The 22,095-nt window shown below is 39.8% G+C and overlaps 1 protein-coding gene across 1 annotated transcript in view; it reads right to left on the bottom strand.

Annotated features, from left to right (window-relative positions):
- Positions 1-190: 190 nt before the first annotated feature.
- The window catches only part of ATIC (5-aminoimidazole-4-carboxamide ribonucleotide formyltransferase/IMP cyclohydrolase), a 38,087-nt gene continuing 16,182 nt past the window's right edge, over positions 191-22,095 (bottom strand). The window contains 8 exon segments of the mRNA XM_011964560.1: positions 191-2,006; positions 3,887-3,979; positions 9,804-9,932; positions 12,585-12,674; positions 13,701-13,786; positions 14,909-15,016; positions 15,855-15,980; positions 21,645-21,916. Coding sequence (XP_011819950.1) covers positions 1,788-2,006; positions 3,887-3,979; positions 9,804-9,932; positions 12,585-12,674; positions 13,701-13,786; positions 14,909-15,016; positions 15,855-15,980; positions 21,645-21,916 — 1,123 coding nt within the window. The 3' untranslated portion in view covers positions 191-1,787.

Here is a 22,095-nt window from a genome sequence, read left to right as displayed (position 1 = left end):
CCCACCTCGGCCTCCCAAAGTGCTGGGATTACAGGCATGAGCCACCGCGCCTGGCCAGAACTTCTTAACTGTAAATAATGACCATTATTTACATGGAAGTTCACATATCTAGAATCTCTCTGATGCTTTTAGAAACATTTTCATTAAGGAAAAAAAGTGATTCTAAGTTTACCAAATAAAGATAATACCATTTTACTTTCTAAATCAGTTTATCCCAAGTATATATATAATTTTTCTATTTTTGGCTAAGCTACTTACATAAAAATACACTGTTCTAAAAATCTCTAATTTAAATTTACTTCGTATCTACTACTTTATGTCTATTAATTAGACTACTGCCTAATTTAGATCTACTGCTTTGATAGTACTGTAGCAAAGAAGGCAAATAAAAAATTGTATTCCAAGGGCTTTCAGTTTTCAAATAAAACCCCTCCATATCCAATCTAGGAAAGAGATGAGGATGAATGTTCTATAACTACGCTTATACAAAAATTATTTTAAATCTAAAATCAGTTGTAGACAAAACACAATTCATATTTGCTATGGTTTGAGTGTGTGTATCTCCTCCAAACTTCATGTTGAAACTTAATCCTCAATGCAACAGTATTAAAAAGTAAGGCCTTTAGAAGGTTATTAGGCGATGAGAGTGGGGCCCTCATGAATGGATTATGGACTTATAAAAGGGCTTCAGAGGAAGTTTGCCCCTTCTGTGAAGTAAGGACACGGTGTCTGTCCTCTCCAGAGAGGGCTGTGCCATCTTGGAAGCAGAGGGTAGGCCTCCCCAGACTCTCAGCCCACCAGTACCTTGATCTGGGACTTCACAGCCTCCAGAACTATGAAAAATAAATATCTATGGTTTATAAGTTACCCAGCCTGCAGTATTGTGTCATAGCAGCACAAACAGACTAAGACAGTTAATCATATTTTACAAGGTGCTTCTATCTTGGGTGATGTTTTAGCTTTGATGTACTTTTACTCTTGTTCACTTCCAGGACTCTTCCAGGACTAGTAGCAGGGGTTGACTGATAATATCAAACAGAAAAATCCAAGTATCAAAGTTAAAAAAAAAAAAAAAAGATATTTTAAGTACTTCAGTTATATTCTGCAGCCTCATTCTTCAGTGACACTTATGTTGATTCCTGCTCCTGAATAAAAAACTGAGGGTAGTCAATTGGCTCTTCAGAAGACCATCTACTATTTGATTAGCAGGCTTCTGTTTTCCATCTAGCATTTTGTTAGGCACGCAATATGTCCAGAAACTGGGCTAGATCTTTTCTTCTGGCAGGCTACCTACCTAACGTTTGTGATTGTCATGTTCCCACATACCTTCTTCAAACAGAAGAACATGAAATGTAACAAAATATATCACGTTATTAATGGCACATGTAGAAAATGTGGTGGGAGAAGACTCTACAGTTACCTGCCGTCAAGCAATTTGTATTTAATGTTGAATATAGACCCGTCAGACAGCAAGTACCATGCCTGACACGATGGCAGACACCTCGACATAGGTGAAAAGCAGTCCTTGTCATCAAAAGCTTATAAACAACAGGGGAAGTACAATATACAAACCTACACCAAGGCTGCAACTTAAAAAGACAGAGGTCTGTGGCTTCAGAAAGGGGTCAAAAACAATGAAGAAAGTTACATAAGACAGAAGAAAATGAGAAATGTGTAAGAAGTTTCAATGCTCAATTTTAGACAACATAGAATTTCAAGGAAAGTATCTTTTTCTCTGTGTAGTGATGATGCTAAAATCTGTTACACATAAAGGGGTGAACTGAATATTAATACAGCCCAGAACCCAATGACAAGTCTTTCACCTCGCCAATGGTTCCAGTCACATATTGATCGATGGCATTGGAGATTTCTGCTCTCTTCACTCCTGTTTTAAACTTCATCAAAAGCACTTGTGGATGGTGTCTAAGCCACCAATAGTTTGCCTTATCTCCTGCAAGTCGAGTGCAGTGTATACGAGACTGCTGTCCTGCTCCAATGCCGATAACCTGAGGAACACAGACATTAAAGTGAACACCTCTTCCAACAACACTTTCTTCTCAAAAGGATCTTTTGTGCACATTCTCTAAAACCTATTTATTAGTTTTGTGGAGGAACATATCAGGCCAAGAGAAATATAAATAATATTAAGTCATTAAAAGGGGGGGTAACAAGAGGTTTATAACTACTATTTATAGCTCTTCAGTGATATGTGACATGACTATTAATATTCTACAATTCAATAAATTGATGGCTTGAGGCCAGAAAAAAAAAAAGAGTTAAAATTAATGACCAATGCTGGGCACACTGGCTCATGCCCGTAATCCCAGCACTTTGGGAGGCCAGGACAGAAGGATCGCTTGAGCCCAGGAGACCAGCCTGGGCAAGATGGCAACATCTCATCTCTATAAAAAATAAAAATAAAAAAATAGCTGGGGGTGGTGGCGCACACCTGTAGTCCCAGCTACTCAGGAGGCTGAAGTGGGAGGATCGCTTGAGCCCAGGAGTCCAAGGCTACAGTGAGCAATGATCATGTCACTGTACTTTGGCCTGGGCAACGGAGCAAGACCTTATCTCTATAATTAACTAATAAATAAAACCAATGACCACAAAAATAACTATGGTTATTTGAAAGTCTTTGCCCCAGTGTGTAAATTACAGTTAAAATACCAACTCTCAGAAATTGAGATAAGGATCTGACGCGGGTAGCTAAAAGTAGAAACAATTCCACCAGGTACAAATGTTCTTCCTTCCTTCCTCTATTTCTATGGGTTGAATTCTAAGCACCAAGGACTTAAATACACAGGTGTGTTTTCTGGTTTTAGTTCCTACAATGAACAGCCCCTCAGCTGTCTGCCCAACAGTCCATCTCTTTCTGAGCACAGCTGCTGGCAACCCTGCCCACAGCTACAAGAGAACAAAAGAGACCACAAACACCTGTGCAGCCGCCTCCACCTGGACATCAGGAAAGAAGGACTCACTCTACATGGACTTACAGAACTTGCTAGAACCTGATGTCAGTAGACACAATGTCCCAGGAGTTTGTTACTACAGAGATTGGCAATCTTGGGTCTTCCAGGCCATAGGCTAATTCATATCCATCTGCCTCCCCATCACGTGTGGGCCAAATAATTTAACAAATGCCAAAGAGATAAGCTCAGGACACCATGTGAAGAAAAGGCTAGCAGAGACCTCAGAGATGAATCAGTTCGATCTTGTATTTTGAGGCTTGGGACACTAGGAAAGAAGTTCAATATCTTGCTTAACATTACACAGTGAGAAATGTTCAGTATTTTATTGCAGCAGCGGTCACATTCTGTGAAATTTGTGAAAACTGGTCAAACTGTACATTTAAAAAGGTGAATTCTACTGTATACAAATTATGCCTCAATAAACGTGATTTCTTAAAGAACAGGTTAACTGCTAGTCTAGCAGTCTTTCTACTCAGCAGATTCTTAATAAGACAATGTAAAAAATAATGTGAAAATACCCTGCAGGCTGCAAAAATATAGGCTGGCAGGTGGCAGTACCATAACTTACCTCCTCTTCCCTGGAAATACTACCAATGGGGGAAAAGAAGAGTAAATAATCCAGTTTTGTAACAGCTATTAGAGTCTCACTAATCCAAAACGTGCCAACCTACTCCAGGCAAGAAGCGGCACAACTAATTTGAGTACCTGGTTCCAAGTACCTGGTGCCAAAGATATTTTCTGATCATCATTAGTTTTAACAGCCCACCAGGGTACTGAGGAAAACACTAACAAACCCAAAAGAGAAATACTTGGCAAGTATTCCCTTTTAGGCTGTCCAATATCTAAGGCAGACGGATGCTTAAATATAATTTCGTAAAACAACAGTCCCCTGAAGGCAAGTCCAACAGCCCATTTACCTGCCCATTCTTGGCGTAGCACACGGAGTTAGACTGAGTGTACTTGACAGCAATGGTGGCTACGATGAGGTCTCGGACGGCTGACTCTGGCAACTGAAACACATACACAATGGTAAATCGCATGGGGCCTTTTAAACTCATTTAATTTTAAGCTTCTTTTTTTAAATGTTATTTTTTGTGGTTTTTTGGAATTAGAATCTCACTCTGTCTCCCAGACACAATGGGACATCTCCAACGGCACTATCTTGGCTCACTGCAACCTCCACCTCCCGGGTTCAGGAGATTCTCACGCTTCAATTACAGATGCACACTACCATGCCTGGCTAATTTTTGTATTTTTAGTAGAGATGGGGTTTCACCATGTTGGCCAAGCTGGTCTCGAACTCCTGAGCTCAAGTCAGCTACTTGCCTCAGCCTCCCAGAGAGCCAGGATTACAACAGGTGTGAGCCACCACACCCGGCCAACTTTAAGCTTCTTAGTTCTATTTAATGTAAAAGACCTACGACATAGTTATACCTCTCAAATGACAGAGGGAAATTCACTGTTCCTGCTACACACTACCACGATTTACTTAAATATTTAACACATTTGTGGTGGAACTTAGCACAATGCATCCATAGAAACAAACTAATGTTATTTTGCAGCAATTGTGGATTCAATCTTTTTATATCACACAAGGTAAGAACTACCATACCCATTCCAAAACTGACAAACAATATTTTCTTGACCAGAGTACTTTTAACGATCGGGAGACATGGTAAAATTTATGTTCAGAACCAATGCAGAGAACTGTTTCATAGACATCACAAATCATTATGATGCACACGGACAGCCAAGACTGTTTGGAAAAATCAAATTAGGATCATTTTCTCTTTTGTTTAGAATAACTTAAGTAGAAACCGTTCAAAAACCATTAGGAGTTACTGGACCAAACAGAACAACAAGAGTAACACCCAAAAATATCACTATCTTTAGTATAAAGCATGAATACAAATGGAAAAGAAGGATGACAGTCCACCTCTGTATGCTAAGGGGACAGAGAATATTCACTGCAGCCAATGGATAAGTTGATAAATTTGACTTCAGTAAAATTAAGAACTTTTACTCTGTAAAAGATTCCTCGTTAAAGCGGATGAAAAGACAAGCTACAGACTAGGAGAAAATTATTAACAAACCTCATATCCAACAACAAACTAGCCCCTAAAACACAAAAACACTTTAAAAGCTCAGTAACAGGCCAGGCGCAGTGGCTCACGCCTGTAATCCTAGCACTTCGGGAGGCCAAGGCAGGTGGACCACCTGAGGTCAGGAGTTCCAGGCCAGCCTGGCCAACATGGTGAAATCCCGTCTCTACTAAAAATATAAAAATTAGCCAGGTGTGGTGGCGCATTCCTGTAATCCCAGCTACTCAGGAGGCTGAGGTAGGAGAATCACTTGAACCTGGGAGGTGGAGGCTGCAGTGAAACAAGATCGTGCCACTGTACTCCAGTCTAGGTGACTGAGCGAGACTTCATCTCAAAACAAAACAAAACAACTCAGTTAAGTCAAAAATTTAATTAGAAAATGAGCAAAAGACATAGAGACATTTCACCAAAAAGGATACACAGGTAGCAAATAAGTACACAAAAAAATGTTCAACATCATGAGCCATTACGCAAATTAAAATCAGTGAGATATTGATACACACGTATCAGAATGTCTTTAAAAAACAAAACAAAACAAAAGGTGGCAATACCAAAAGCTAGTAAGGATGCAGAGACACTGGATCACTCATCCACTGCTGGGGGGAATACAAAATGGTACAAGCCACTCTAGCAAACAATTCAGCAGTTTCTTAGTAAACATGCAACTACCATACCACAAAGCAATTAACAACCCTGGGCATTTATCAAAGAGAAATAAAAACTTATGTTTAGGCTGGGCACAGTGGCTCATGCCTGTAATCCCAACACTTTGGGAGGCCAAGGCAGGTGGATCACCTGAGTTAGGAGTTCAAGACCAGCCTGAACAACATGGTGAAACCCCGTCTTTACTGAAAATACAAAGATTAGCCAGGTGTGGTGGTGGATGCCTGTAATCCCAGCTACTTGGGAGGCTGAGGCAGGAGAATCGCTTGAACCAGGGAGGCAGAGATTGCAGTGAGCCAAGATCATGCCATTGCACTCCAGCCTGGGCAACAGAGTTAGAACCTGTTTCCCCCCAAAACAAAAACAAAACCTTATGTTCACAAACAAAAAAAACTGTGTATGAATGCACGATGAATGAAAATTATAAAAAGGAAAAACAGATTTGTGGTTGCCCAAGGGTAAGGAGGGGGTGGAAGCAGTATCAAGTGAGCCCGGCTACAGAAGAACATGAGGGATCACTGCAGTGTTGGAAATGTCCTGTATCTTTATGTTTTTTAATTTTTTTTAATGTTTTGAGACGGAGTCTCGCTCTATCGCCCAGGTTGGAGTACAGTGGTGTGATCTGGGCTCACTGCAAGCTCCGCCTCCAGGGCTCACACCATTCTTCCGCCTCAGCCTTCCAAGTAGCTGGGACTATAGGCGCCCGCCACCAGGCCGGCTAATTTTTTGTATTTTTAGTAGAGACGGGGTTTCCCCATCCACGTTAGTCAGGATGGTCTCCATCTCCTGACCTCGTGATCCACCCGTCTCGGCCTCCCAAAGTGCTGGGATTACAGACGTGAGCCACCGCACCCGGCCAGAAAGTGTCCTGTATCTTCAACTGTTATCAATGTCAATGGCATGGTTGTGGAATTGTACTGTAGTGTGACAAATGCTAGCATTAGGAGAAATAGGGTAACGGTTACATGGGAACTCTTACAACTGCATGTGAACCTACAACTTTCACCTCAAAATTAAAAGTTGAATTTAAAAAAGCTATTAGGATTTCTTAAGAATTTACTCTAAGGTATTATTATTGTTACATATCTTTTATCTTTATCTGCTATTTGAGCCACTAACTATAAATCTGATTCCTTTGGTTCCCAGAAAACTTATTAGCAAAAGCCAGCTTCATAGATGTCTAGACCTCCAAAGATAATCTTGGTGATGTAGTTTGGCTGTGTCCACACCTAAATGTCACCCTGAATTATAATATCCCCACGTGTCCACAGGTGGGACTAGGTGGAGGTAACTGGATCATGGAGGCAGTTTCCCCCGTGCAGTCTCGTGATAATGAGTGAGTCTCATGAGATCTGACAGTAAACGTATGGCATTTCTCTTGCTTCCACTCATTCCCTCTCCTGCCGCCCTGTGAAGAGGTGCCTTCTGCCATGATTGTACAATTCCTGAGGCCTCCCCAACCGTGTGGAACTGTGAGTCAATTAAACCTCTTTTCTTTATAAATTACCCAGTCTCAGGAATTTCTTCACAGCAGCGTGATAAAAACTAATATACTTGACATCCTGGGTTGGGATCAAGGAATACGAGAAATGCCAGTGGACTGGGAGTAAGGGAATCCAGTCTTAGAAACATGCTACAAATAGTTAAAACAATTAAAGCACTATTCAAGAAAAATGGGAGAAGAGGAAACAATTCAAACATGTTCAGTATTAATAAACATCCTGTCCACCTGTCTGGTTCTCTCAGGACTGAAATGGTTCCAGACTAATAATTCTGAGGCTGGAATGTTAACAAAAATCCACTTAAAAAGACAGGGGTAAAATAGAAAGGAGAATAAAGCTATCATTCTCTCATCCTTAAGTTTCCAAATTTCTACTAAGAATTCACATGAAGCAAGGAGAGAGTTTAGATAAACGATTAAGATCACACCCACCACCCTTGTGAAAAAATATCCAGAGGCACAAAACCTATCAAGATCGCTAAATTATTAATGAATCCAATATCTACAAACCTTAGGAAAAAAGACTCTCAATAGGCAGGCACAATTCTCAACATGGTACCATGGAATCTAGGTCAATATCCATTCGGTATTTTTCAAAGTACATGAACCAACCAGAGTGGATTCCAAAGGGCTGAAAGATATTTCTATGTATGCCTACATGTTTCTTTACGTCAGGACACCATTAATTGTCAAAGACAGAAATAAAAGAATAGACATTAAATCAACAAACAAAAAAAGATGTGTTAATCATCGTATGCTTATCAACAGACAGAACTCTCTGGATAAAGATTTTAAGGTTCATTTCCAGCAATTCTACTGAAAAGGCCTCAGGAGTCAGACCTGGGAGCAAGCCCCCCATCTTCTTCTGTTACAGCAAATAGCTTGCTAAGAGACCAATCCTCTTTTAGTAACAAACAAAAAAGCTGGGCAGAGAGGATAGACAGCAAGTACTAACAGGCAAAGATCACAGAGAAAATGGAAGCAGGAAGAAATGGGCCTGACAGTCTGCTTTTCTCCTCAAGGTATTTTCCAAGTGGCATGCAATAAACTGAAAGGTAAATTGGCTGAGCACAACTTTTGGCAGTCTTAGAGGACTAAGGGACAAAAGCCGAGTTCAGCGTACAGCAGTAGATATTCAGAGAGCAGGAGTGAACCATAAACAGACCAGTCCTCACAAAGACTGAAGGCTGAACTCCTATCAGCTCAACAATTCCTCACAGAATGAAGATATCTCCTAATCTGCCCAACCGAAGCACAAGTCAACACCGGAGAAAAAAAATAACACCATCCAGCCCTCCAAATATCGCTACAGTTTTTTCATACCCAGTGCCTAGCACTCAATAAAAAAATTCCAGGCTATCAGCCAGACAGACCAGAGAGCAATGGAATGATTCCTTCAAAGTACTGAAAAACAAGCACAGCCTACTTTAGACCTAGGAAAAACATCCTTTGAACTTAAGGCCCAGTTAAGATACTCCAGAAAATAAATGTCAGCTTGTCCATTCTTTATTGTACAACTCTGGGCAAATTTCTTAACTGTCCTCTATGGTACAATTTTGTGATCTTCATAACAGACACAATGGTAGTCAGCCCTGAAGAGTGATCTAAGTGTTAAATGAGATAATATATTCAAAACACAAAAATCACCATTATTATCCTAGGAACATGTACCTACTACAAGATAACAAAGAGCACAAGTCCAAAAACTTGTCTATATAAAAACATTGATCATAGCACTGAAAATGTAAGCAATCTAATTATCCATCGTAAGATCCACGTTGCAGTGAGCTATGATCGCACCACTGAACTCCAGCCTGGGCAACAGAGCGAGACCCAGTCTCTTAAAACAAAAATAATAAAAGTAAAAATAAGAAAAACATCCATCATAGTACATCTACACATGGACTGATTGCCATATGGACTTTCAGATAAAGATATGAATACTTACGCATTTATTTTTGAGACAGGGTATTGTTCTGTCACCCAGACTGGAGTGCAGTGGCACAAACACGGCTCATTGCAGCCTCAATCTCCCAGGCTCATTCAATCCTCCCACCTCAGCCTCTCGAGTAGCTGGGCCTATGGGTGCAGATACCACGCCAGGCTAATTTTTGTACTTTTTCTAGAGACAGGGTTTCACCACATTGGCTAGGCTGGTCTTGAACTCCTGAGCTCAAGAGATCTGCCCCTTGGCCTACAAAAGTGTTGGGATTACAGATGTCAGCTACCGCACCCAGCATCTGTATTTATTGATACAAAAACACATTTGTAGCCTAATCTAGTACATGGAAAAAAGGCAAGTTACAGGAGACAGATTATGGAACACATGATCCCATTCATGTACGATTGAAGCTACATAGCTCTCTATGTACATATGCACAGAAGCATCTAACATGGCCTTTGATTCATTTCTTAAACTCCAAAGCTTATTTGATGACTCAAAGATGAGACAGCTGTGTGCATATAAAGCAGTTCTAAATCCAGATCTTAATAAATGTAAAGCTCATAAGTATTGAAAATAGACCAACTGAAGTTACTAGCAGTCAGTTCAGATACTTCCCAACTTACATCTTTATTCTTGGTAACAACATTGCTAAATAATGACTTGTCGACGACACCATTATTTCTCTTCTGGCTTAAATGAAGACCGAAGAGAGTTCGAACTTCATTTTCATCTGGTTTGTAAGACTGGTCCATCTAAAATACAAATTGTAAAAGTTAAAGGTGATCTATCCACTTCCCTGAAATTTTCATTTACTTTATGTACAAAAGATTTCATTATAAGTAAAGTTACATGCATGTTTCTAATTCTGTTACACATTTTTCTAATTTTCTAATTTTTCTCACACACCAAATGATGTGTTAAATTGTTCTGACATGATACAATACGATAGTCAGGCACTAATATTTTTCTCCAAAGTCTTTTATAGGTTTTACTACCCAATAGCATTTTATAGATTTTACAACCTATATACAACATGTTAAAAACCAATGATTCCAGTGAGTGTGTTTTTGGCTAAGTTACTATGTGTATGGTTCTTTTGGAAGGTCGGCAGATAAAACAGATGTGCTAATTAAATAAGCCGTGACACAAACATTAAATTCTAATTTTCCTTTCTAAAAATCTGTTACAAAATACCCAGCTAACCCATGAATTAAAAGCTAAAAGTGAGAAAACAGGATTTGTAACCCGGGTCTTTGTTATTTGGAAGGAATCTGTATGAGTTACTGTCATCTTCCTCTCCCAAATTTTGAACCAAAAAAACATTGAGGTATGTGGAACAATATGTGTAACACTACTCTCTCCCTGGATTTTTTTTTAAACTTGACACTATTTCTTCTTTATGCTTTGGATGATCTTTGATTTAGAAAGCACTGATATCTATAATTTATAAGCAAGACCCCATACATACTAGTTCTGCTTAATCTACATTTTCTTGAATTCTAAAATGTTCCTTTGTATTACGCATGACAAAATTTCTAAAGTTGATATGCTCTCCTATTAACTGATGCTAGGAGAAACTTATCATAAGTCAGGTAGAGGGATAAGTTGTCTCATGCTTATCATCATGTATCCAATGTGCAAACTAAGCCAAATAACTCAAATAAGTAAAATAGCAATGAAGTCCTCATATTCCTTTGACACTCTCCAACATGGTACTATCAGGTGTTAAAGAGATCAAGACAATGATTCAGGTTTTGGAAAATATTTTCCATGATGCTACAAGAAAATGCTAATAGTTGTTAAGTACATAATACTCTTAGTAACAACAACAACAAAAAAACTTGATTAAGAAACTGGAGGCCAGGCGTGATGGCTCACGCCTGTAATCCCAACACTTTGGGAGACCAAGGCGGGTGGATCCCTTGAGGTCAGGAGTTCAAGACCAGCCTGACCAACATGGTGAAACCCGGTCTCTACTAAAAATACAAAAATCAGCCAGGCCTGGTAGTGCATGCCTGTAGTCCCAGGTACTCAGGAGGCTGAGGCAGGAGAATTGCTTGAACCCAGGAGGCAGAGGTTGCAGTGAGCTAAGATAGCGCCACTGTACTCTAGCCTGGGCAACAGACTGTCAAGTGGCTAAAAAAAAAATATGTATCTTGAATGTGGTATTTTCTTCTTTCCTTGAATAGCTGACATGGAATCTATCGTGAACTATAAAATTATTGGTATCTTACAATCAAAGGAATATACTTAATAACTTTCCTTATATGGAATTAGGATTCCACAGAGTTCTGATATCAAATACTATGTGAAAAGCAGCATTAGGAATTTTTACTTTAAATTGAAATAACTCTTCGCTTTATCAATGCATAATCTTAGACCATGAGTTAGTTTTCCCAATACAGAAGAGCTCATAAAAATCAGTTAAAAAAAAAAAACAAACAAACACAACACCTCAACAGCTTGGTAGAAAAATCAAAGAATATGGAAAGACAGTTCATAAAAAGAATAAAAACATTCAAACATGAAAAGATGCTTATACCACACACAATGTTAAAACTACATTGAGATGCCATTTTCTAATTGCAGAGACTTTTTAAAAGTATAAAACCACAATGCTGGCAAAAGTGTTGGGAAACAGGCATCCTTATATATTTCAGTTAGGACAATGAATTTGCCTACAACATCTGAAAGGGGCAGTATCAATCAGGCTTATCAATACACATATAGCTTGTTTTAAAGCCTTAATTTCACCCTTAGGACTTTTCTAGGTCATTCACTGCGGGAGTATTTGTAGCAGCTAAAGATTGGTGACTGTCTAGGTAAGTTAAAATACAGAGATACAGGACAAACTTCCAAGAAGGTGAAGCAGGGTGCACTTGTGTCAATGGGAAAATAGAAAAAGATTTGCACGTGCAAACATTTGCTGCATATACAGACTATTTCAGGAAAGATAAGCCAGAAATTTAAAATATTAGTTATTTTTTCAAAAGGTAACAGAAGGATGGACAGACTTTCCATTAAATATTGTTATTATTATATGTTAGAGACATGGTCTTACTACACTACCAAGGCTGGAGTGCAGTCGTTATTCACAGGCATCACGGTACCACAATACAGCCTCCAATTCCTGGCCTCAAGCCATCCTCCCACATCAGCCTCTCAAGTGGCTGAAACTACAGGCATGAGCCATTTCAACGAGCAAAAAGTTAAAATTGAGGGTAAGAAAGCTACCCTCATCTCAAATCCCCAAGTTAATAGTATTTTTTTTTAATGCAGGATTAGGGGAAAAGGATGATAAGGATAAACTAGAAGGGTATGCGTATAAAGGAAAGATTAAACAAGGGGGGAAGAGACACAGAATAAAAGTGCAAATTATTGCTTCAAACATGAATTGCACTCACCTGAAGGACACAGTAATTTCCATTTTTCTTTTTGGAAAGTATTGTCAAAGCTTCTTCTTCATATCCTGGGGCAATTATACCATCAGATACCTGCAAAAATATTAACTTTTAATTTCTATTTTTAAAAATCAGAGAACACCTCTTAAAAAAATCCAGCAGCAATTATCAGCCTTAAATAATGTGGCAGCATATTCTGGTTTCTGCCTCCAACAGACAATGCTAATGCTATACTTGAAAAAGAGAAATCTATGTTAGAATACGGCTTTCTGTATCGCAGATTCTAACTTTCTGTCCTTTCCAAGCTTTTGTTCGTTTCAGTTTAAACTAAGAAAATATGAGTGATGTGCTCTAACGCACGTACCTCAGGAGGAAATATTTCTTCAGGGAGTGTTTTGAATGAACAAGAGCACATTCTAGTCCTGACTCTGCTAGTATATGGTTAAATGACCTCTTCTGGCAGGCGTTTTCCTTAACAGCAAGACCAGATTAAATCAGAGATTCAACATGATGAAAGGTACAAACGCCATAGCCGTCCTGTAACCTGTAACTCAGGGATGGCAGTAGCCATGGAAAGAATCCTAAAGCAACAAAATACTGCCAAGCCACATGCTCCTTCAGCCTTCACTTCTATTTTTTTCCCTTTCTGAGCTATTCAACCTTTTTTCCTTTTCTTCCTGTCTTCCTACTACCATCAGTACCCCCACCTGTCTGGAATACTTGTTTGGTATTTAACTGATGGAGTAAGTTTATTAATGTAGTTTCTATTTTTTTCCCATTGTACAATAAGATTCATTATCGCATCACTACCTAAGATTACAACTTCTGCTCTTCAGAAACAATAACTTTGGCATAAAGACAACAAAATAATTTAAAATAAATATATAAGTTAAAAACATTATCGTAACAGCCAAATGTCCATTTGAAACAATAATTCACTACAATTCAAAATTAACAATTTAAGATTCATGTTCTATTTAAAATATGAACATTAAATGATAAACTTAACTAATTTAAAGATATAAATATAAATATTATAGTATGGTTTCAGTGAACAATATGAACAAATAAAGCTTTATTCAATTACACACAGATTAAGATACATGAATATCCACTAACTTCTCTGGAAATAATTTTTGCAGTTGGTACATCACAAACATCGGACAGTGCAACAAAATCACCAAATGAGGACATCCTATCAGCCCCTGTAAATAAAATTAAAATGAGGTATTTATCACAAAGTATCCTGACATAGAAAAATAAAATTCTCCACTGTCATAGAAAATTCATTTCTCTAAAGCTAACTTTACTGTTTACATAAGATTTTAACAGATCGATAAGTCATTTAACTGAAGTAACCAGTAAGAAAGTGTTCTTTAATTTTACCCTCTAGAGTGACACTCAGAAAACTTTTTCTGTGAAGGACCAGTTAATATATATACTATATTCACAAAAACAGGTGGCAGGTTGGATTCAGCTGAAGGTGCTGACCGCTGCTGTAGATGATAAACTATGATAATAGTTTCTCAAGAACTTTCACAAATATTAAAGTAATATTCACAGGTTATTAAATTCAACAAGTAAATGTCTCTGATAAAACATGACTCTAACCAAATTTAGTAAAGTTAGAAGAGCCATACATCACGCCTGTAACCCCAGCACTTTGGGAGGCTGAGGCAGGTAAATCACCTGAGGTCAGGAGCTCGAGACCAGCCTGGCCAACCTGGTGAAATCACGTCTCTACTAAAAATACAAAAAAATTAGCCAGGCGTGGTGGCATGCACCTGTAATCCCAGCTACTCGGGATGCTAAGGCAGGAGAATTGCTTGAACCCAGGAGGCGGAGGTTGCAGTGAGCCAAGATCGTGCCACTGCACTCCAGCCTGGGAAACAGAGCAAGATTCGGTCTCAAAAAAAAAAAAAAAAAAAGCTTTTTATAATTTCAATTTTGGTCACATATTAAACAATAACAAACACATTCGATAGCCTAAATTAGCAAAATTACATTCACCAAATTCCAATTGTGTTTCCATTTATTATATTAAAATACTAACATACTTTTATAAACAAATGTCTTTTGAGACACTCATATAATCACTCTTAAATATTAGCAAAACATTATAAATCCTATAAAGGGTATTTTACTTTAATCAAGCTATATTACATAAAATAACTACATATTTATATAGAGATAGAAGTCCTTAATTTCATCTATATATTACATAGAATATCTATATATTTTTTCTTTATTCTATCCTTTTTATTCTATTCGGGATAAAACATTGCTTTTTCTTTCTCCTCCAAATCAAAAAGCCCTATGAGTCTGACCTCTTGCTCTTGCATATGCTGTTGAAATGGGTGTGAGGGTTTTATAGAGATCATAGACCATGCAGACTTTGGCCTCATCTTCACTGAGTGGAATTCCAACAGCAGCACCTGGTTAGAAAATAGTAAAATCATAAACCCAGAAAGCTAAAGTTACTACCTGTCAACACCTAAATCAAGACATTTTTCTTAACATCCAGTCTATACAGCATATTTTCTAGTGCCTATGCTAAACTAAACAGAAATCTATTTAGCCAGATAATTAAACACTAAAAATATGGTTGTGGGAGCACTGTGAGGGAAATCTCCTCTCTGCCCTCTGAAACCACAGAGCCATTGAAGCCTGACAGTACCCAGCGTGTAGGTGAAGCTGGTTTACTTCATTACTGTCTCTTTCTCTGTTCTGCTTGATATCACTTTGATATCACACATCATTTATTTCTTCCCCACTCACATCGCTTTAACATCCAATAAACATCTGAGAACAAATCATGTGCTGGACTGTCAGCAAGATGTGGTGTACAGACAGCTCGATAGCAGAAATAATGATTTAAACACAGAAGCAAAGTATCTCATACAATGACTACAAGAAGTTTCAGATAAACAGTCCTAAGAACTTCTTCTTTATGTTTACTCCATTACATTTTCAAAGATGTGGGAAAAGACCTTAGTCTACTGCATTAGGATATTTCACTTTTATTTTCTAAACTTTTATGGTTCCACCCCGCAAATTCCTGCCTCATTTTCCTATCTGACAATATTACACAATTTTCTGTGTGTGTGTGTGTTTATCAGATTTTAGATTGTTACACTGATACTGTTATCAACAGATGACTTTCAGATTTCATAGAATGTCTATATTCACATTAGAACTTGTTAATATTCAAAAAAATTTAAGAAGAAACGCCTTTCGAACAATTCTGGAATGTTCCAGAGCGCAGAGCTTTACCTGCTGGACTGACATGTTTGAAAGAGGCAGCGGCTGGAATACCTAACGCCTCCTTGAGTTCCTTCACCAGTTGCCAGGCGTTCAAAGCATCGCACAAGTTTATAAATCCAGGGGCTCCATTTAGAACTGAATGTAAAAATATACATGCACATTACTAAGCAGGATAAGTGAGGTCAGATGTATGCACACTTCTCAAAAAATAACATGACTAAACAAATGTTTTAAGTATAATTAAAAGCCAAAGAGATATACACAAGCATAAAATCTTGATGATAAAGAACAAAGCAACTGAGCCTGAGCCCATCTGTTAAAAAAAAAAAAAAATGCACATGTACATGAACACACACACACACACACACACACACACACACACACACACGACTGGAGGACCAGAACCATCCCTAAATAGATTTAGGGATGGGAGAAACTATGACAAGACTAGTGATCAGTCAGGAATTCATGTAAATACAGAACTAAGATTAAACAATTGAGGTAATTACAGAGACGGTACAAAATTTAAGTCATAAACCCTACAGATTTAAGAAATTATATTACAAGCTAAAGCAACAGCTGTGGGTGGAAGAAGAAGAGAAGAAATAATGTGGTTTTTTTTCCTTCTTTGATGGCAAACTCAGCAGACTCTGCCTAAAGCGGAACTGTAGTTAAAAGAAGACTGCAACTTCAGAGTTTTCCATTACCTAGTGTCTTACCATTGGCAGATTTTTTTTAGGAGCTAGTATCTCCTGTGAATAAACATAAGTTCAGCACACAGAAAGAAATGGTGGGCCAGCACTAATTAAAAACAAAATGAACCAGGTACAATGGCTCACGCCTATAACCCCAGCACTTTGGGAGGCCGAGATGGGCAGATCACGAAGTCAGGAGTTCAAGACCAGCCTGGCCAACACGGTGAAACCCCGTCTCTACTAAAAATACAAAAATTAGCTGGGTTTGGTGGCAGGCGCCTGTAATCCCAGCAACTCGGGAGGCTGAGGCAGGAGAATCACTTGAACCTGGGAGGCAGAGGTTGTAGTGAGCCGAAATCACGCCATTGCACTCCAGCGTGGGCAACAAGAGCAAGACTCCGTCTCAAAAAAAAAAAAAGTATAATTTCATGTCCTTCATGGGTTAAGATAGTTTTTAAAGACCTTGCCAAGTATTTACCAGTTTTTAAAGACCCTGCCAAATGTTTACTGAATGCCTACTACGATGTTAAGCACTGTTCTAGGTATTCAGGATACATCAGTGGAAAAAACCGTCCCTGCAACCCTCTTAAAAAAAAAGTCACTGTCCCTACGGAGCTTACTGGGAGGCAAATAAAAAATAGGCAATAAATAGTCTACAGTAAAAGAAAATATTAGGTATTTATCAAAATGAGTTGAAAACTTGCACACAAACAATTATAGCAATTTTGTTCATAAACTACCAAAACTGTCCTTTTTAGTAGTTTTGGAAGTTTTGATGCCCGTCAATATGTCCATGGATAAAATGTGGTGCATTCATACACAATGAAATATTACTCAGCATTAAGCTACCAAGCCACAAAAAGACATGGAAGAAACTTAATGCACGTTGTTCAGTGAAAGTGTCTAAAGGGCTCCATACTGTATGATCCCAACTATTTGACATTCTGGAAATTGGTACAGAGTCAGTGAAAATAGCTGGGTATGGTGGTGCATGCCTGTAATCCCAGCACCTTAAGAGGCCAAGGCAGGAGGATTGCTTGAGTCCCAGGAGATCAAGACCAGCTCAGACAACATAGCAAGACTCCATTCAAAAAAAAACAAAAAAAAAGAAAAGAGAAAAAGATGACAGTGGTTGCAAAGGGTTGGGGAGAAGGGAAAGAGGGGATGAGGAGGAGCACAAGGGAGTTTTAGGGCATTGAAACGATTGTGCGTGATGCTGTAATGGGGGATACATACCACTATGCATTTTTCCAAATACAGAGAATGTACAACACAAAGAACGGATGTTAAACTATGAACCTTACTTAATAATGATGAAATCAAAATCAGTTCATCAAATGTAACAAATGAACCACACTAATGCATGATGTCAATAGGAGAAACTATGGGGAAGAGGGGGTATATGGAAATTCCCTATAATCACTGTGTAATTTCTGTAAACCTGTTAACTACTCTAAAAAAAATAAAGCCCATTTTAAAAAGAACTTGAAAAAATAATTCCCCCAACCAAAAATCAAGTCAAATAAAATCACTGTCCTCATGAAATTTACGGGAGAGGCACAGAAGAAACAAACTAGGCAATAAATAGTAAATAATAAAAGTAAAATATCCCCTAAGGCATACAACACGCATAATAAAACAAAACACCATATGTATGACTACCCCATCTCCCTCCCACTCATCATAGATGGTTTAGGCTAAGGTTGGTAAGTGGGAGAAAACTTTTGGTTTCTGAAACATCTCATAGTTAAGAGTATCTGGATGGGTGTGGTGGCTCATGTCTGTAATCCCAACACTTTGGGAGGCCAAGGCGGGTGGATCACCTGAGGTTGGGAGTTTTAGACTGGCCTGGCCAACATGGTGAAACTCCGTCTCTACTAAAAATACACAAATTAGCTAGGCGTGGTGGTACATGCCTGTAATCCCAACTACTCAGGAGGCTGAGGCAGGAGAATCGCTTGAACCTGGGAGGCAGAGTTTCTGGTGAGCCGAGATCACGCCACCGCACTCCAGCCTGGGCAACAGAGCAAGACTCTGCCTCAAAATAAAAGAGTATCTGGTTCCCCTTCAAATATTAAATTTTCAAAGACATTAATAACTGAAATAGAAAGTGCAGCAGAGAAATGATGAAAGTTGCTTAATCTAGTAAAGAGCTGAAATAAATAGGAATCTTCGTGTTTCCAAACATAAGCAAACCAGTCATTAAAATCTCAGACACATACACACACTCATACAACCCCATCTTTGTTCTTGCTTCAATTTTGTTTTAGATACAAACACAACTGTACACTTTGTAATAACATCACTGCCAAATACTCAAACCATATGAAAAGGCAAACTGCCTTTTCTGTTGTGGAAATAAGTCCATGATGGGGAGAAATCCTGGGAATCTCACACAAGAAAGGCTTATTTATGTGTCCAGGGCCACCTCTGCCATGTTTACCACAAATAATACTTTAAACTTCAAAAGAAACACACACACAGTCTAAGGAACAATGAAGGCTTTTATATAGTCCAGTGAAAACGCTTTGGAAAATGAAAAGTGTAAGAACTGACAGTACATAGGGATTTTTTTTTTTGCCTTAGGATCTTAATGGAGAATATAAACTATAAGCAGGAAATAGCTCAGATATAACAGCAGACAAATCGGTTTCAAGAAGTCCTAGAAGGAAAAATTTGTGCAAAATGTCAGGTTTCTAATTGTTCATTCAGTAAACATTTAGGGAATGTGCCAAGCAGTCTTCTAAACCCTGGGGATTCAGCAACAAACAAAAACAGATGCAGCTTCTGCTCTCAGAACCTGACATCCTGGCCGGGCGCTGTGCCTGTAATCCCAGAATTTTGGGAGGCCGAGGCAGGCAGATCACCTGAGGTCAGGAGCTCAGGACCAGCCGGCCAACATGGTGAAACCCTATCTCTACTAAAATACAAAAATAGCCGGTTGTGGTGGCAGGCGCCTGTATTCCCAGCTATTCGGGAGGCTAAGGCAGGAGAATCATTTGAACCTGGGAGGCGGAGTTTGCGGTAAGCCAAGACAGCACCACTGAGCTCCAGTCTGGGCAAAAAGTGAAACTTCATCTCAAAAAAAAAAGAAGCTGCCATCCTAATGGGGAACGACAACTTGAACGGAATAAACAGAAACACGTGCAGCAAAACAGGGTGACGGGATGAAAGCATGATGGGCGATTACTTTGGTCTAAGTGGTCAGGGAAGGCTTCTCTGAGGAGGTGAGGACTGAATAACAAGAAACCAGGATCGTGAAGGGCAGAGGGAAGAATTCTGGGTGAAGGGGACAAGGAGCCAGAGGCTCTGGAGTGGAAGGAGCTGGGCCCACTGGAGGCACAGGGCGGTGGGGCTAGGAGCCAGGGCAGGGAGAGCTGCAGAGGGGGCAGACAGGTGGCAGGCAGGCAGCACAGGGTTTGTGGGGCAGGGAAAGGTGCTTAAGAAAAGCCAAGGAATGGTTTTCAGTAGGGTCTCACATCATCTGATTTCCATTTTTAAAAGATTACTGTGCTGTGAGGACTTGGGAAGTGTTAGTGTCAAAATGTATCTGAGGCCAGGTGTGGTGGCTCACACCTGTAATATCCCAGCACTCTGGGAGGCTGAGGCGGGCAGATAACTTGAGGTCAGGAGTCTGAGACCAGCCTGGCCAACATGGTGAAGTCCCGTCTCTACTAAAAACAGAAAAACTAGCCAGGCATGGTGGTGCGCACCTGTAATCCCAGCTACTCAGGAGGCTGAGGCAGGAGTATCGCTTGAACCAGCGATTGCACCACTGCACTCCAGCCTGGGTGATAGAGCAAGACTCCATCATCTTAATTAAAAAAAGAAAAAAAATCTATCTGAGGCAGAACAATAGAATGCAGCAAACATGAAGACTATTTCAGATTCTCCTCCCACCTGGCACGCTGCTCCCCTCCCCATTGCTCTCTCAGCTGGTGACAGAGAAAGGAAGCCCAGGCTGCATCCCCCCAGCAAATGCTGACCACCCCAGGCAGGAAGGAGGCTGCCCTTGCTCTCAGCCAAGGCCAGCTACCCCAGCAGTGCTTGGGATTCCAAGGCCTCCATGCCTGGGACACTCACCTCTGTCCCTGCCCCTACTCTCCCTTGTACCAGAGCAGAACAGGCTCTCACAGCCTACCTTTGGAACAGAACAGGCCACAAATTTAAAAACTCTCTCTAAACTCTACAAACCCATGGGAAGTCCTACTTTCTCTGTTCAAAGAAACCTCTTTAACATTGTTAGTTCTTAACATCACATTTCTCCTTTGGCCTACTTCAATTGGGCTTCTAGCTCCAACATTCCAAGGAAACAGTTTCTTACAACATTTGCAAAACAAACAGTCCCTTTTCTGTTCTCAAATGCACAACTGCTCTGTGCCAGACCATCAACACATTTAGGTCTCCAAAACAATTCAAATTCCTGAGAACTTGATGGTTTATGTTACTTCATCAAATACTGGGTCCTTCCTGGAGGAGAGGCTACATCCTAATGCCAGAGCAGAAGCCAGCATCCAGTATTGCAGCTGTCCCTCTCCGCAAATGGCTCCTTGGAAGCTAACCTGCCAGTGGTCATCAGGCTCCTTACATACCCAGCACCAACCCCCAGGACTGGCTCACCACAAAGCAGACCTTGGAGAATAGTCAGACTTCTTCCAGAGGCTGCAATTTCTTCAGTAATGTCTGGGGAAACCTAAAGGGCTTAGAAAACTTGCTCCTCAAGAGTCAGCAACAGGAATTTCACAAGTTTTCTTCTGCTGGTTCCTCCACAGTATACCTACCAAGCCTTTACCCCAAAGCTCATTCTTGACCCTCTTCTCTATAAAATCCAGGCCATCCCATCCTGTCTCCTGTCTTCAAAAACATCTACCCGGCGGAGACACTCCAATCTCCACCTCCACATGACACCTTTTCAGAATTCCGGACTACTCAACTTCTGTGCTCTCCAGTCCAAATGGCATCTCCAACCAGATGGTTATCAGATGGCTACAAGAGGCATTATGGAATGTATCATCTTCTGAATGTGAACCACATCAGATGCAATACAGAGAAACACACACTCTCCAGACACAGCAAACCATGCCACAGAACGCTCAGGCTTTACCTGTGATGGGAAGCTTGGGCTTCAGTGTGTACAGCTGGGCAGGGGTCTGATGAGGGTTCATTCCATAGCGCAAGGGCATCTGAGATATGCCTTTGCTGTACTGTCTCCTGAAATAATCTGAAATTGCTTCATCATATTGTGCCGTATGAGTGAATGCCTACAAAAAGCATAAGTTTTGTGAGACGCTAGCAGCACTTTCCAAAGCGGGGACAAGATGGTTTTCTAGGTCCACGGCAAACAAGATCTCCTCACCATTCAGTGCTATGTGGTGGCTGCACGATATGATGACACCATGAATGACACCAAAGCAATGAATGGCCCAACAAATTACCCCTTTCCAAATCTCTTTCAATCTTCTTTTTTTTTTTTTTTTTTTTTGACTGCCTGCTCAAATTTGCTGCAGGCTGGAGTGCAGTGGGGCATGCTAGTTGACGGGGATGCCAGGATAAAA

The sequence above is a fragment of the Mandrillus leucophaeus genome, unplaced genomic scaffold (genome assembly GCF_000951045.1).
Source record: "Mandrillus leucophaeus isolate KB7577 unplaced genomic scaffold, Mleu.le_1.0 Scaffold70, whole genome shotgun sequence".
Taxonomy (NCBI): Eukaryota; Metazoa; Chordata; class Mammalia; order Primates; family Cercopithecidae; genus Mandrillus; species Mandrillus leucophaeus.
Note: the sequence above shows the minus strand (reverse complement) of the source record. Positions and strands in the feature narration are given on the sequence as shown.